We start from the raw sequence: 15,325 nt of genomic DNA on the forward strand, positions 1-15,325 counted from the left end.
ATTGGGCCCACATAGCCTTGTCCATTCTCTAAGTAAGCTGCTTGCAGTATTTGGATTTGGAACATAAACTTCCAGGTCAAACTGACAGGGAATTTGATGCATTTTCTCTTTTCTCCCTATGACAGAATGTGAGTTGCCCACACTGCTTCTCACATGTGAAATTATGCAGCACAGTCTACTATAGACCGAAATACTCATATTGATAACAAGTTACGGGTGTGGATGTAGGACAAAGGGAAATAAATGTAACACCCTACAAGACAAAATCAAATTTGCTAACCTAATAGTGTACTGCCCTCCACCTCCAGAATCTCACAAAACACCTCCTGGAGATGACCATCAGCTTCATGCCAAAACTCCACTTTTTCTTAAACTAACTCTTGGCCTAGTAAGTCTACTGCCATTTATTGAGCAGGTCTATTGTGTCCTGATTTACTGAAATCAAGACAAAGAATAACAACAGTCAATAGGTCCATACTTTTGTTTTAGAGCTAGAAACATGTAAGGACTAGAACCCCCTGATATCATCAATGCTTATACTGCCATAGTTGATATAATTCCTAAACCTGAGCAGGTAACTAAGGGAAGGCTGAGTTAAGAAAATATAGTTTGCATCTCCCACAAATAGACCAAGATTATTCAACTTCTCACACAGATCTGTATCTGCAGGTAATGCATACACAGAACATGATTGCAGGATCTAAGTTTCAGGAAACAAATACCAGCGTTTTCTGAGTTTATTTCAAGGCTACTGGACAGACTCAGAGCTGAAAAGGTAAGGGCTGCTATTGCTACAAAGACAAGTAGATGAGAAATTGTACTAAGAGATCAAGACTGAAAAAGTGTGTGACTGACTGTAAAGTTCACGAGCATTCTTCCTCAAGGATTTCCTCTCAATGATTCTTGCAACAATTGTTTCCAGTATCTCTACCCGCACGGATGTGGATCCTGGTGTGCTTGCACAGATTTTTGCAGATAAAGAGAAATTCATGAAGGTACAACACATTTATATACCTTCATTTTATTATCATGAAGGTAAAACATATTTTTCAACAGCCATAGCTATTGTTTCCCACTAATACCTCTCAGGCATTGCACCAGCATTCAGTCAGGATTACATGTGTGCCAAGCCTGAATGTGGAAACCATACATGGTTTTGAATTGCAATGCAAAGCATACAGAAAAGAACGTAACTTTGGAACCCCCTTCCATGTTGTCATGGGTTAGCAAGCATAGTCCCGGAAGGGATGTCCTGGCTAAGGGGTGCTTACAGCTTCCTCTGGGACCTGACAGAACCTATCAGCTGGCCAGTTTGAATATGGACAATTCTCTAAGCCACTTAAAGTTGTGACCGCCTCTGTGATCCACACTTAATAATAGACAAAGCCCCCCCAGCTTCTCTCTCTCGTTGCTGGCGCTGGGACAGGTGGCTGCGGGCCCCGTGTGGGGGTCAGTGGGCCCGGGCCAGGCCCTGCTCGGGCCGGGCCAGGCTGGGCCACGGCCATCCTGGAGCTGATGGGCCCTGTTCCACCCACGGAAACCCCCCACAGCCCTGCTGTGGGCAGACAGAGCGGCCCAGCTCCCCCTCTCCAGTGTGGCCAAGATTCAGCTGAAGCTGCCCAGCTGTTCGGCAAAGATCAATGTGAGCAACATCGATAAGTGAAATTCCAGCTGCAAGGCCTGGGTGAGATTAATCCTTTTAGTGCTGTGAAGAGCTGAAAACCTGAGGGAAGAGAAAGAGGAGATGCTTAAAGCTGAAATTCTGTTGTAAAGCTATGATGTATCAGAGTACCCATTGTAATTTCATGAAGGCATGGGCGGTGGAGCATTCAACTTGTACTTGTGAGCAAAAGCACCTGAGCTGAGATAGGCAGATGCTGAAGCAGCTGTAATTTCATGAGAAGTTTGGACAGGGAGAGATGGAAGCGATGAGGACTTTTGCTCCAAATGGAAAAGGAGAAGACCTCAGGTCCTAGAGATGCTCCCAGAGATAGTCCTAGAGATGAAGATGAGGAGGACCCTTTGCTCCCAGGGAAGGAGAAGGGCCTCTGTTCTTAGAGATGAAATGCTCCCAGAGATGGGTGAAGAAAACTCTTGTTTCTGAACGGCTCAACCTTAATATTGTACCCTAAAAACTTCAAGAGTGGACCCTCGAAAGCAGTTGTGGGAAAAGCTGCAAGTCGGGGGAAGGGACTCACATGCGAGCAGAGAACCAACCCAGGCAGCTGTCTCGTTGTGATAATGTTTTCACAGCATGGGCAAGAGAGACTCCTCTTCCTAAATGGACTGAACAAGGTTATTATGGAAGTGATAAACAGACTGAACATCTCAAGGGTTGTCTTTTTACATTGTCAGTGGGAGAAGGGAGAAAGGTGGGGGGGAGGAGAAGTGTTCTGAAGGTGTGGTATGATTTTTTTTTCCCTCTTTTAGGTCTGTTAATAAACTTCTTTATATTCTTTCAAGTTTGGTGCCTGCTTTGCGTTTCTCCTAATTCTTATCTCACAGAAAGTAAACAGTAATGAGTATTTTGGACCAAACTACTACAACTTAATTGGTGTTTCTGCCTGGTTACAAACCCAACCCGCTACACATGCGAACGCATGTTCTGTTTGCTCAAGAGACTCACTTACCTTTGATACAATTGAAAAAGTAAATTAAAAAATCCCTTCCAATTTAGAACTTAATCTCATGGTATTATGGTGCTATAGGTGTCTTCTAACAGTAAGAAGCTATTTAGAACAGAAACTACAAGATGAAATATCTGTGTGTTTCAACAACTTTAGAAAGGGCAACACAGTAAATAGTTAAAGAAAAGGGAAAGGCAGGCAAAGCCTGCTGGGATGAGTGTAGAAAAAGCTGCTGGGCGATGTGTGCTCACCTGCTGGGCACATCCTCTTCTGTCCCTTTGTCCAGCACGCTGCTCAGGTTGTGCTCTGCCAGCGTCTCCTCGGGAACCTCTTCCAGCTCCTCCTCCCGCTGCAGGGAGAGCCGGTAGTTCTCCAGCTCGATGCGCTCGGGAGTGCCGCGCAGCCGCTTGGCCAGGCTGGGCTCCTCCAGCCCGTTCACGTTCGAACCTAAGAGCGAGCCAGGGAACAAACAGTAAATGCAACAGGCAGAACTGCACACTTCTGAGAAAACTGAGCGATTGGGAGAAAAGGGGCACGAGGCAGAGGGAGGTAAATAAAGAGAGAATACCTTATGTCATTATCCTGTTCGCCACTACTGGGAAGCCAGACTGCAAAAGGGAATCTTAGTGGTTTTGGCTAATAAATGCTAAAAAGAATGTTAAATGTCCTAGTTGAGAGAGGAAATAGGGTCATTTTAGCTGCAAAAGTTAGAGATACAATGAAGTCTATGTGGTAAGTAGTGGGGAAGGCCTGGGCACAGGCTGGATGTATTATCTGAGACACAGCAGGAATGCTGTGGGGCAATCCTGCTGCATGTTAAAACTGTTACCAGCCAAGGGAAATCTACAGAGTGAAGGAGCAAGACAATACTGTTACTACTTAAAGATGAGGGAAGGAATTGAAAAGGCCCATTTGGAGCAAGTTTTAAAACTTTTTATAGACTTGAATTGATTTACTTTTTAATCAGAATTTGTAATGAAATTAATCACAGGGAAAAAGCTCAGAGAAACAGGCAAGCAAAAATCCCAGAAATCCCAAAAAATTGCAAGGATATGTGAACAAGACAGTTGGAGAAAAGTACTGAGAAGCTTCACTCACAGTAGCACTCAATGAATTCTATTCTATCCTGCTTTCATCCATTTACTTTTTAAATTGTAATATTTTAGCTTGAATAGCATGCCTCTGCTGACCCCTTACCCAGCTTACTATTCACAGAGCCCATTATTTCCATGCTTTTGTTTTGCTTTGCTGAACAAGCCAACCTTCTTCTCACAAGATAAGCTCTTCAGTGCACTGATCATCCCCTAGGTCTCTGCACCTGTCCCAGTTTGGATTAATCTTTCCAGAACCTGAGTGATTAAAGCTGAACGTGGCTTTCCAGATGAGGCCTTATCAGTGTAACAAACAACCCTGCCACAAATCTCTCATCTGATTCATGCTGAGAACACACCTGCCTATTTATATGCCATATAATACTGGTGGCTTACGATGTTTAGATCTTTCTCCTTCTTTGTTTCAACTGATAAGCACTCTGTTGGTAGCCAAAATTCTCAACATCTTCTCAGTGCATGAGCTGGTACTTTCCATTATTACATTGCTAAGTTTAATCTTACAGCTGGCAACATTTTGCAGTTCTTAGTGAACGATGTGCCTGTCCTCCTCTGCATTGATGAGGGTTTGAAATGTTGCCTCAGCACTGAATTGCATTAGCAAATATTTTCCTTTTTTTTTTTTTTTTGGGCTGGTAACCTTAGTGACAGTATTACAAAGATCAGTCCCTAGATCACTTTTTGGGACACTGCACAGTCTGTAGGTGACATCCAACCCCATTATTTCCTTCTTTAATAAAACCTCTCATCTCTAATTTAGGCCAACTTCTTAGCTACTCACACTTCATGTACTACTCCCCCATTTTATCCAGTTCCAATAATTATTTCCATGTGTTAGCATTCCTGTGCTTTACTCAAGTCCAGACAGTTTAAATGCACTACAATTTCCCTCATGGAGGTATCAGTTTGACAAAAGCTGTCAAACCAGTCCAGCACAGTCTCTGGTGAACCCATGTCACATTTTATAGCACTTACCTGCATGAGGTCAAAGGACTTCCCTTGCAGAACTAGCAGGTTTTAGTTATTCCTTAAAAGGTGTTATACCTACTGTTTAACTGATATGTACTTGTTCAGATCAGCTTTTAAAGTTTTTTGTTAGTTTTGTTTTCTTTTTAGTTTTTTTATCTGCAGGACATACTTCTGTTACCCAGTGGTCACATAGTACTGCCCGAATTAGACAGTCAAAGTACATCAGGATAGCTTGATTTCATCACAGATGGTTACCACAAAGCTCACAATTTCATTTTACACCTCTTCCACTCTTCTGAGACAAAGACTATTTGCTTCACTGTATTAGTCCTCATTTCCCAATCTTGCTGCACACTCTTTTGCTCCCATGTCTGTCTGATTGACTACACATAAAATTGCATTTTATGTCAGCTCCATCTTCACTATGAACTCACTTCTACTTTCCCTTACCTTGTTTTTACTTATATGCCTAAGAAATAGAGCTCTTTGCTTTGCTTTCCTTTGTGAAGTCTAAGCCAGCATGAGCTTTGGCAACATTTACTTTATCCTCACACATTTTAACCTCCAAGACAGTTTTTGTTTCCTTTCTTCAGTCTTTGTAGTTTCTCACTTTATTCCTAACAGGTTTTTTTTCAGGACAGCCACTCACTCAGTACCACCTTTGTATTTCACACAAAATTACACAGGTCTTTACATAATTAGTGGCATCTATTTCCAGCCCCCCTCCTGAAAGATGAAATCTCAAAGACGACTGCCAGAAGTGTTTTTCTCTCTTTGTTAGTACGATTTAACCCTTCTGTGATGTGGGCAAGTGGCTGTCATGCTTTTTGCTGGAACTACAGAGCTTCTTCATGGTATAAACAAATAAGCTTGGTCAGGTGGCAGGTGGGAACACTGCCTTGCATTTCCAGGGATACTGTGGTCTCCACCATTTCCTGCTGCTAAGTGTCCTGTTGTGCTTTGATTTGCAAAGTTTAGAGGAACTGGACTGCCTTTTTCACTGGGATTCACATTTCATTTCATTCTCTCTCTTGACGGTGATACCAACTCGGCCAAATCTATTTTTGCAATCCGTGTTACATTCCCCAGCCCTGAGTTCACAGTAACAGGGGAACTGACCTCGAATTTTGCTCTGCCACTTTGGCTGACAGTGAAGAAACATAGGACTCTGGGTAACACAGTAACACCAAGGTCAGGGAAAACAAACAAGGAATATACTGAAAGAATGATAAAATTAAAAAAGGGTTTGTACTAGTCAGAACTCTTTATACACACAGAGCTGTCAGCAAGCTCAGCTGCTTTAACAGGAACATCTTTCCACAAGCTGTTTTTAACTTATTCTCTTCTGATGCAAACCCTGACATAGCTACAAAGTTCGCAAGAAGAAAAAGAACTCTGAAAACCAAAGAGCAAGAACTTTTATCCATCTGACATTATTTCACTCCTTTTGTTTTCTAACTATTTTAGGGGCTTTTCGTCAGCCTTTTCAAAGCAAAAAAAACCCCAAACCAACCAACCAAGCAAAAAATAATCGCCATATAATTAAATTAAATGGAATAGAGTTCTTAAAAAAAAGGTTGTTTCAGTACTCCAATATCTAGTGTGGGGAGAAAGTCTGGCAGCAACCACTGTAAGGTAGAAAAGGACTGAAAATCAAGCTGACATCTGTTTATCTGCATTTCATGAACACACATGATCCTTCAGGTAAGTTTTTCAAAACACAAATCATCACTGCCCTTCTCATCACAAAGACCCAGCGTGACTGGTACACAGAGAATCAAACAAATTCTATTACAGCACAAGCTCTAAGTGGGAGTGACTCAGTGCAACTGTGCTAAAAATCTTAAAAGATGGAAAATCAGCCTGAACTTTAATGCAAAAAGATGTGCTCAAGCCAAGATGTCCTGTGAGCTTGACAAGCACTCCGTGCTTCAAAGTCTCAGAGTTGGAAGGGCACTTCCAGTATTTCCTCTAATTCATTTATATATCCATACACTTGAGATGCAAGAATGGTCACATCCCTCCACTTCACTCTGCCAAGAAAACAGCTCTGCATCAGAGGATATAATACAGAAACTCCACTGATTACCAATCTAAGCATGGGATTTCTAGGAATTTGCACTACATGGACCATTTAACCTACTTCACCTATTAGTTTTGTTTCTAAAAGATGCCTGTTTCTAAAAGATGCCACGCATTTAGCCCACCTGGCTGTCCGCAAAGCCACGGTCCAGCTTGTTACCAAATATGAAACAAGAGAAATGCTACTGATAGCCAACTCTCTGCACCGTGAAGCCATCGACTGCCAGAAGGAAAAGCACTGCACAAACTTATGTGAGATGAAATAAGTGTGAGACACAGGTATCACTGAAGTGTTCAGACGATGGACAATTTCCCCACTTTATGCTATAAAATTCACACCAACTAATTTGATGGTACAAGAAAAAAAACCATAAAAATAGTACAATAAAAATATAAATAAGACCGAGAGATTGCCTACTCTCATTTCTCCCTCATATATATATGGTGCTAAATGCATGGGCAAAGTCTATTCCAATGCAGTTCTTGCAGACTTGAAGTTCCTCTGGAGGGGAAAGCTGCCTCTCTCCAGTCAATCTACTGTATTCCCCTGACTGTTTTGTAGCTTGCTGGCAGAAGACAGCTACAGAGTGCACTCAGCCAGTACCTGAGCTCCTACTTGGTCACTGCATCTGGGCCCACAGAGACAAAAGTCAGCAACCATTCACAAGTGAGAGAAAAAGGGCTGATGTGGCTGCACTTACCAGGAAAAAAAGCTGTGTTACTACCCAGAGAGGGGAACTACCTCAAAGCCAAGCGTAGCTTCTTGTACAGTCAACTGAGCAGCTAAAAACCCACAAACAACATCCAAAATAGGACACATTTTAAATCTGACTTTACTTTGGAAGAGTCAGTGGGCCATGAACATTACATAGATCATCTGAAGGGAACTGTTTTTCTTAACAGGACAGGCTGCTTAGCTGGTGCATGAAAGCTGCCAGAGCCCTTTATTTATCCCAGCTTTGACAGAGCTTGCCTCCTGAAATAAGTGTAGGATCAGAGATAACGTTCCTAACAGAACCACCACTCCTTGCCTGCATGAGCGTGTCCTATTCCAGCAACTCTGGCAATTCCTGGAAGGCTCGAGCAGCTCCTCTTGAGAGAGGATCCTATCTCAATTCACCTACACTATTACCTTGCTCCCATGGGCTCAATGAAATCCTGCCAAGGTTACTCCCTGACACAACACTTCCATGCTGAAGATGCAGGAGAGAACTGGGAATCTGAGAACAATGAACTCTTCCCAAAGGGAAAATACCTGTCTATTTTACTAGAAGCTATTTTTCAATAATCATGCAGTACCTCTTTAGATTTGCTTTTCTTAGCTTCCAATCTTAATATCTAAGTTACATGCCATCGCTTGTCCAGTATTTTGGACAGACTTAGCTGTGGCCCTGGGGAGTTACGGAAATTCAAATAAAGGAGTCTACTTTGAAACATATGCAAAAGGGGGAAGGAATTAATACACTCTCAGGAAAATCTTCATTATGGATTTCCCGGAGCTTGTGGTTTTGTGGTAATGTGAAACACTCTACCTGTTTGTTTTCACTTGTCTTTTCCAAACACTTCAATTACTTCTACCTCCACACAATTGTTTGAGAACACAGCTGTGTCAGATAAAGCAACCCCTATAAAAACAGCAGCAGACTGCCTATGACCAAGTACTGAAAAGGGAGATGGGAACTTTTCCAAGGGAGTTTAAAAGTGATGCAGTGAGCTCTGAGTTTAAAATGCTGGAAGTCCTCATATTCCCTTGTCATTAATTTCTAAGAAATACCTTTTGGGGTAAGGTTTCTGAAGTGTGCTATCAATTCAGCAAACATTATCACTGAGGTATAGAGAAGGCAGCAAGTGAGATCCAGCAGTATTTTTAGGCTTCTCATTTTTCATCTGTGTTCACGTCACACTGAGTTTCAGGATTTTCCTGGAAGTTTCACCCTCACCCACTTCAGTCGCATTAACTGCCTGATTGTATTCCAACTCCACTTCTCATCCAAGGGCCTCAAAATGCTTTACAAGTACTAGCCTACTAAAACAAACCTATTTTGGAAGTAGGTAAGTACTGTAGAGTCACTGCACAGGTCCAGACACAGAGATTAAATACCAGCAAGGCAATCTCACAACAGTCTGGTGGCAGTGCCAAAAACAGGCTCCAGAATCCACAACACCAAGCACTTCACTCTCAACTTCACTTTAAGTCAAGAAAAAACACTTGGATGTAAGGAAGTGCCCAGCACTGTGAGCACAATAGAAAGGAAATCTTGATATCGAGGCTCATTGTTAGATGCTGCACACATTCAAACAGCAAGCCAATTAAGACATTCCATTGAAATAAGTGCAACTGATTGCTTCTGAAATCCTTTCCTTAATCCTCTCAAAAATTACTATCTGGACACTGTTAACAATTTCTGTGCTGCACAGTAACAGATACATAAACCATGTACACGGCAACTCTAAACTGGCTTCAGAAAGGTGTCAAATGGAGTGGATTTTTTAAGGGTTAGTAAGAAGTTCAAAGTTTTAAGTCTGGATTCACCTGCCCTTTTACATTTATCTTCCCTTTAAGAAAATTTCTCCAGGAAACCCCTGGAAAGAGCCCAGCAGATCTGGTGCATTCTTGTCAGTGCTTGTTTGCACAGCCTCACATCACAAACTGCAGAACTGCACATTTCCTGGTAGGATGCCCTGAATTTGGGTAAGCACGTCCTCAAAGACAAAAGGGGCAATGCAACACCTCTGATGCCATGATGATTTTTTGCCTTTTCTTTTATACCCCTGTTATACCTTTTTACAACTCCTGTATTCTCAGTGCTTTTGCCTACATTCTTGGACTCAGCTTGTCAAGCTGAGAGACTGAACATCTCAGAAGCTTCGTAGCTAGGGATCGGTGTGCCCCAGAGCCCAAGGTCCTCTCCAGAACACATTCTGTAAACCAAGATAGAACCATCCAGGGGAAGGCTCCTTGGGGAGGGGGGCTCACTTGAGCCTCTCATTGGGGAATCTTTGATAGATCTGCTAATTAGTAACACCTATAATGTTACACCAGATCTTTTGGGGTGGGCATTGTGGTGTGCATTGAGGTGCATTCCACCTGGCCGTGTGCACCTAAGGATCCTTAAAACAAATACCAAGGTAAAATCCCTTTTTCCCTTCTAACCGTGTTTGACTCATTTATTTGAATTTAAATACTTAATAGTATCCCAGTTTGGGCTGGGATAGAGTTAATTTTCTTCCTAGTAGCTGGTACCATGCTGTGTTTCGGGTTTACTGTGATACAACACTGGTGACACACCGATGTTTTGGCTATTGCTAAGCAGTGCTTACTCTGAGTCAAGGACTTGTCAGCATCTCATGCTCTGCCAGAGAGCAGGTGCACAAGAGGCTGGAAGGGAACATGGCCAGGGCAGCTGACCCCAAATGGCCAAAGGGATATTCCATACATAGAATGTCATGGCCAGAACATAAACTGGGGGGAGCTGGCCAGGAGGGACTGATAGCTGCTCAGGGATTAGTTGGGAATCAGTCAGTGGGTGGTGAACAAATTGCATTGTGCATCAATTTTTTGGGGTTATTGCTCTCATTTTCATTACAATTACTATTATTATTGTTGTTGTTATTATTATTTTATTTTGCTTCAATTATCAAATTGTTCTTATCTCAACCCACAAGTTTTACTTTCTTTCTGACTCTGCTCCCCACCAGGGCTGCTGGGGGTGAGCGAGCAAGCAGCTGTGTGGTACTTAGTTGCCAGCTGGGGTTAAACCATGACTAGCACTCATCAAATGTCAATGTTATTTTGATACAATGCCTCAACTTTCTCTCTTACTATCCTAGGGTACTCCCAAGCCCTCGGGAAGTTTGAATTACTCAGCTGTACTAAGAAGCCATTACATCTTGAATTTCCTCAAGTTTCCCGTTTGATCCATAACACACTCTGCTAAATATAAAAGGCCTGAATTCAAAGAGGACAGTATGATAAGAAAAACAAAGTCTATTCACAAGCAAGATACCCAGTATCCATGCATAGCCATCAAAATGTGCTCAAACCTGAAGAGAGCCCTCCTGAAATTCTCCTGTAATGCATGTGTACCAATCCTAACAGTAAATAGTAACCAAGCTTTCTAGAAGATGTGCTGTACTGAGTCAAAGCTCAGGGAATTGTAAATGCAAACTGGCTTATGCTGGACTTGATCAATAAAACTGTCCTTAAACTGATTAGCAACCAATATTCTCAAGACCTCTGCTACCATGTCAGGCTCAGTCCCCACCACATCAGTCTAGAAATTCTTCCCAGCAAACTGGGGACCTAAACAGAGAAATGGGGAGATTGAGCTGTACAGACAGAAAGGCTTTTTATCAAAAAATCCTCTGATGCAGAAGTACCCAGTAGAGTTATCAAAGAACCACTCCTAGTGCTGACCAGGAAGTTTTACAGCATTACTTAACTCAACCGCACATGAAATAAAAATCAGTGAGATGGTGCCCTAACCAATGAAGAGCAGAAAGCTCCCCAAAAACCCCCCCAAAACCATTATAATGTGTATAAGAACAGCTGACAGCTAAAATACTCAAGGGATTCTGGAACAGACATCCCAGAAACAAACATATGAAGGTGTAAGTCCTCCTCCACACATTCCACAACGTCCAGCTAGAATTAAGTTCTCCATTCTCAGATACTCTCAGTAAATGTGGAAGCTCGTTCTCTTCATAATAGTGGAAATTAACAGGACTGGCTATTGAATGAAAACTTACACATTTGTCTTATGGGTGTTGCAATGCTTTCCCTCACTCCCCCCATTATTTTGGTTAAAACAGACTTCTAGAATTCCCAAAGCAGACACTGACAAAACAGTTGCTTACTGCATCAGTAGGGCAGAGCTTAGAAACAGCTGGCAATTGCATTGGTCTGACCTTTCTCTGGTTTTAGTGGAAGCAACCAGAAGTGAATATTATTAGCCAGTTTAAGATCAAGGTCATCTGTAACTTGTATTTATGTCTTGGAAACAAACAGAAATTCATCTAACTTATACTGTAAGTTATGTTGGAGAAATAGTGTTCCCCACATGCACATGCATGAATGAGCAGCTTTATATAATGAAGGTTAGGAGTTCAATATATGGTTTAACAACACAGAAAAGTTGTCTTCCTTACAGCAGAGGTATAGAATAACCCAGGAATACGGCTATTTTTGACTCCTGGAAAGCAGCCAGTGTTGTCACTGGTGGGTGGAGAAGAGAATCAGGGGAAAGGAGGTATTAGGTCACCTAATCCAAGCCCCAGGGAACACTGCTAAGCTCTATATTCCTTATTACATCTCTTCTGGCAGAAAAATCTTTGTTTGTACAGAATTCACTTTTACTGCTGCCCAAACATGTTTCCAGTACTAGAGATACAATATAAGTTATGCAGGGACTTGAAGCCTGTGAATCACTCAGGAGCACTGGTAAGGCAGTAACCTATTACCAATCATTCTCCATTTTGCTGGTATCATCTAGGATGTCAGAGCTCTCTCTGGTATTTTGATCAGCTCTGTCATATGTTGCCTGGTCTCATTTCCATTCTCTGAAAGAAGATGAGTGTGGGAAAGCTGAAGAGGATAAAATAGCATTACTTTGCAGGCATAAATTTGTTCTGGAAGCAATTCAAGGTACGGTACCTCAAAGAACCACCTGGGATGAGGTACATCAAGGGACTGGCAGGGAGAAAAAGGAAGAAAGAGAAAAGGACATACTAGATCCTAAAATCATCATGACTTTGGTTGATGTGGTTTTCCACTTTTTGAGTGGAAATTCTCTTAATTTTTGTTAAGTAACTTAGAAATTGCTATTTAAGATTGATTGTCCAGTTATAATCCAAACTGTAACACCTTTTACGTTGTTACAAAGAGAGCCTCTGCTATCTTTTATACTACATAACCCTTTGTACAGTTTATTTGTTGTAGCATCTACTTCTTGCCACTCATGTAGCAGATCTCTGCAATCTCTCATTTCACTGTCAGGGATCAGGTGATTCCCACTGTGCCAATCACACCAAGCCAAACCAAGGGTATTTCCACCTAAAAGTAGTAGTGGAATCTTTGCTGGCAAGTGCTCCAGGCACGTGGCTCAAATCACAGAAGGCAAAGGCAGGGACTAGGGGGATAAAGAACCACCCAATGCAGAAGGTTTGAGAAGGACTTGGGGTGTTGGTGGACAAGAAGCTCAACATGACCTAGCAATGTGCACTCCCAGCCCAGAACGCCAAACGTGTCCTGAGCTGCATCCAAAGCACCGTGGGCTGCAGGGCAAGGGAGGGGATTCTGTCCCTCTGCTCTGCTCTGGTGAGACCCCACCTGAGTGCTGCATCCAGCTCTGGGGGCCCCAATGTAAGAAGGACATGGATCTACTGGAGCAAGTCCAGAGGATGCCACGAAGATGATTAGAGGGATGAAACATTTCTCCTATGAGGAAAGGCTGAGAGAGTTGGGGTTGCTCAGCCTGGAGAAGAGAAGCCTCTGTGGAGACCTTAGAGCAGCCTGTCAGTACCTAAAGGGGGCCAGCAAGAGAGCTGAAGAGAGACTTTGTACAAGGGCATGGAGTGATAAGAAAATGGAGAATGGCTTTAAACTGAAAGAAGGTAGGTTTAGATTGGATATCAGGAAAAAATTCTTTACTGTGAGGGTGATGAAGCACTGGAACAGATTGCCCAAAGATGTGGACGCCCCACCCCTGGAGGTGTCCAAGGTGAGGCTGGAAAGGACTTTGAGCCATTTGGTCAAGTGGAAAGTGCCCCTGGTCAAGGGCAAGGGGTTGAAACTGAACGATCTTTAAGGTCCCTTCCAACCCAAACCATTCTATGATTCATTCTATGAATCTTTCAGTACAAATTTTGCTTATTTTTAATAGAAACTGGCACTCCTAGTTCCACCTGGGATAATGGACAATATTTTGATCATTAAAGAAACTTAAAATTTTATCATGCAATTTTATAATAAAAATGTGATGTTTTCAGGTTCCTGTTCAATTTGTGATCAGATGCAAAACACCACCTGTGAACAGCTATCTTCTTTCAACTACTGAGCTAACAACCATTATAACTCTTCTGTGGCAACATCCTACAGATTTCCATAATCACTAGATCTCAGAATATATTTAGATACTAAGCACGTCTTTACCTAATTTCTCCCATTTATGTCAAGATTATCGGGTGCTGCAAATGGAACAGGCTGAGATCTTAGGCTGGCAGTTACAGGAAAATAAAGTGGGGAATACTTGCTTTAAGTAAAAGATTCACATAACTCCAGAAAGTTTCAACATCTGCTCCCCCATTCTGTTGCAGACTTTTCTATTATCTACATTTATATCACATACTCTTGTGCCACTTGTAAAGCAACTGAATATTCCAAGCAATCCAGAGCTTCACACCTTAGTGGAATTTTTTTTCCTAGAACTAGGAAAATTCTTGTAATTATATATGTAGCTAGTTATATTAAAAATCTGGCAGAGTTCCAGAAAGAAAGCTTCCAAAAGACTTACTACTGATCAAAAATAATTTACACATCACTTCTGATGTGTTTTCACGTCAGCTTGAAAGTATTCGAAACATCTCTTGGGTAAAAAATTCCTATTTTTAAACACCTCTACCCTCAAGCCATCAGATAAACGTCTAGAACAGCAGAAAGGAAGATTACAAAATTTTCCTAAAAAAGCAAACACGGCCTTCTGGGATGACAGCAAACATAAGAAATGTCAGACTAAACATACATTTTTGAGAGAAGATGTAAGCAACTAAACAGAGTGCAGCAGTGCCATCTCATCCTTAAAGATCATCTGCCCAGTTTTGCTTGGAAAGCCCAAGCTAAACTCCACATTGTCAGGATAAGCTCAGCAACTAATTCACCTTCCTCCATAAATACACTTCAAAGAAGCAGGAGAACAGCTTTGATGTTGACTCTGGATTATCTACTCCTTCCCTTGAGATTATTTCTATTTGTTTTGGTTTTGTGGCTTTTTGTTTTGGTGCCTTTTTTTTTTTTTTTTTTTTTGTTTGGTTGTTTTTTTTAATTTGGTTTTCTCACCTTATTTCTTGCATTTTAAGATACATCAACTACACACCTTAATATATTATGCTGCTGATCACAAGCAGGTGGTAAAATTATAACTCCCTTGTTTTAATTTGTATTCATTTTTATGCACTCATTATTTTAGAAGTACCTCCTTCCACTTTCTCACCACTGTTACAGAAGTCATGACACTAGAAAAGAGCCACAGGCACAGAAACAGAAAGTATGAGGTATTTGTGTGGAATTAAAAGAGAATGAGGTGAGGATTGTCTCTCCTACCACTGATGCACTCGGTTATTCCAAGTTTTAGCTGAAAACATGGCTTCCTACACTGGTACAGCAAGAAAGTCTGATTTCTACTCTGATAGGGATGATCTCTGGAAATGCACCTCCCTTCATCCTTTTTTGTTTTTTTCCTCCTAATTCATGAGGCAAACATTTGATTTCTGGAGAGCTTATATGTAGCTGCAGGGTTAACAGCTTTCCTGACAAGGAACAGC

At 41.8% G+C, this 15,325-nt stretch overlaps 1 protein-coding gene across 4 annotated transcripts in view; it reads right to left on the reverse strand.

Annotated features, from left to right (window-relative positions):
* MICAL3 (microtubule associated monooxygenase, calponin and LIM domain containing 3) overlaps positions 1 to 15,325 on the reverse strand; it is a 162,967-nt gene that overhangs the window by 46,756 nt on the left and 100,886 nt on the right. For all 4 annotated transcript variants that reach the window (XM_048301418.1, XM_048301417.1, XM_048301415.1 and 1 more), the window contains one exon: positions 2,879 to 3,074. In XM_048301418.1, coding sequence (XP_048157375.1) covers positions 2,879 to 3,074 — 196 coding nt within the window. The remainder of the gene's footprint in view (positions 1 to 2,878; positions 3,075 to 15,325) is intronic.

This window comes from Corvus hawaiiensis, chromosome 4, assembly GCF_020740725.1.
Source record: "Corvus hawaiiensis isolate bCorHaw1 chromosome 4, bCorHaw1.pri.cur, whole genome shotgun sequence".
Lineage (NCBI taxonomy): Eukaryota > Metazoa > Chordata > Aves > Passeriformes > Corvidae > Corvus > Corvus hawaiiensis.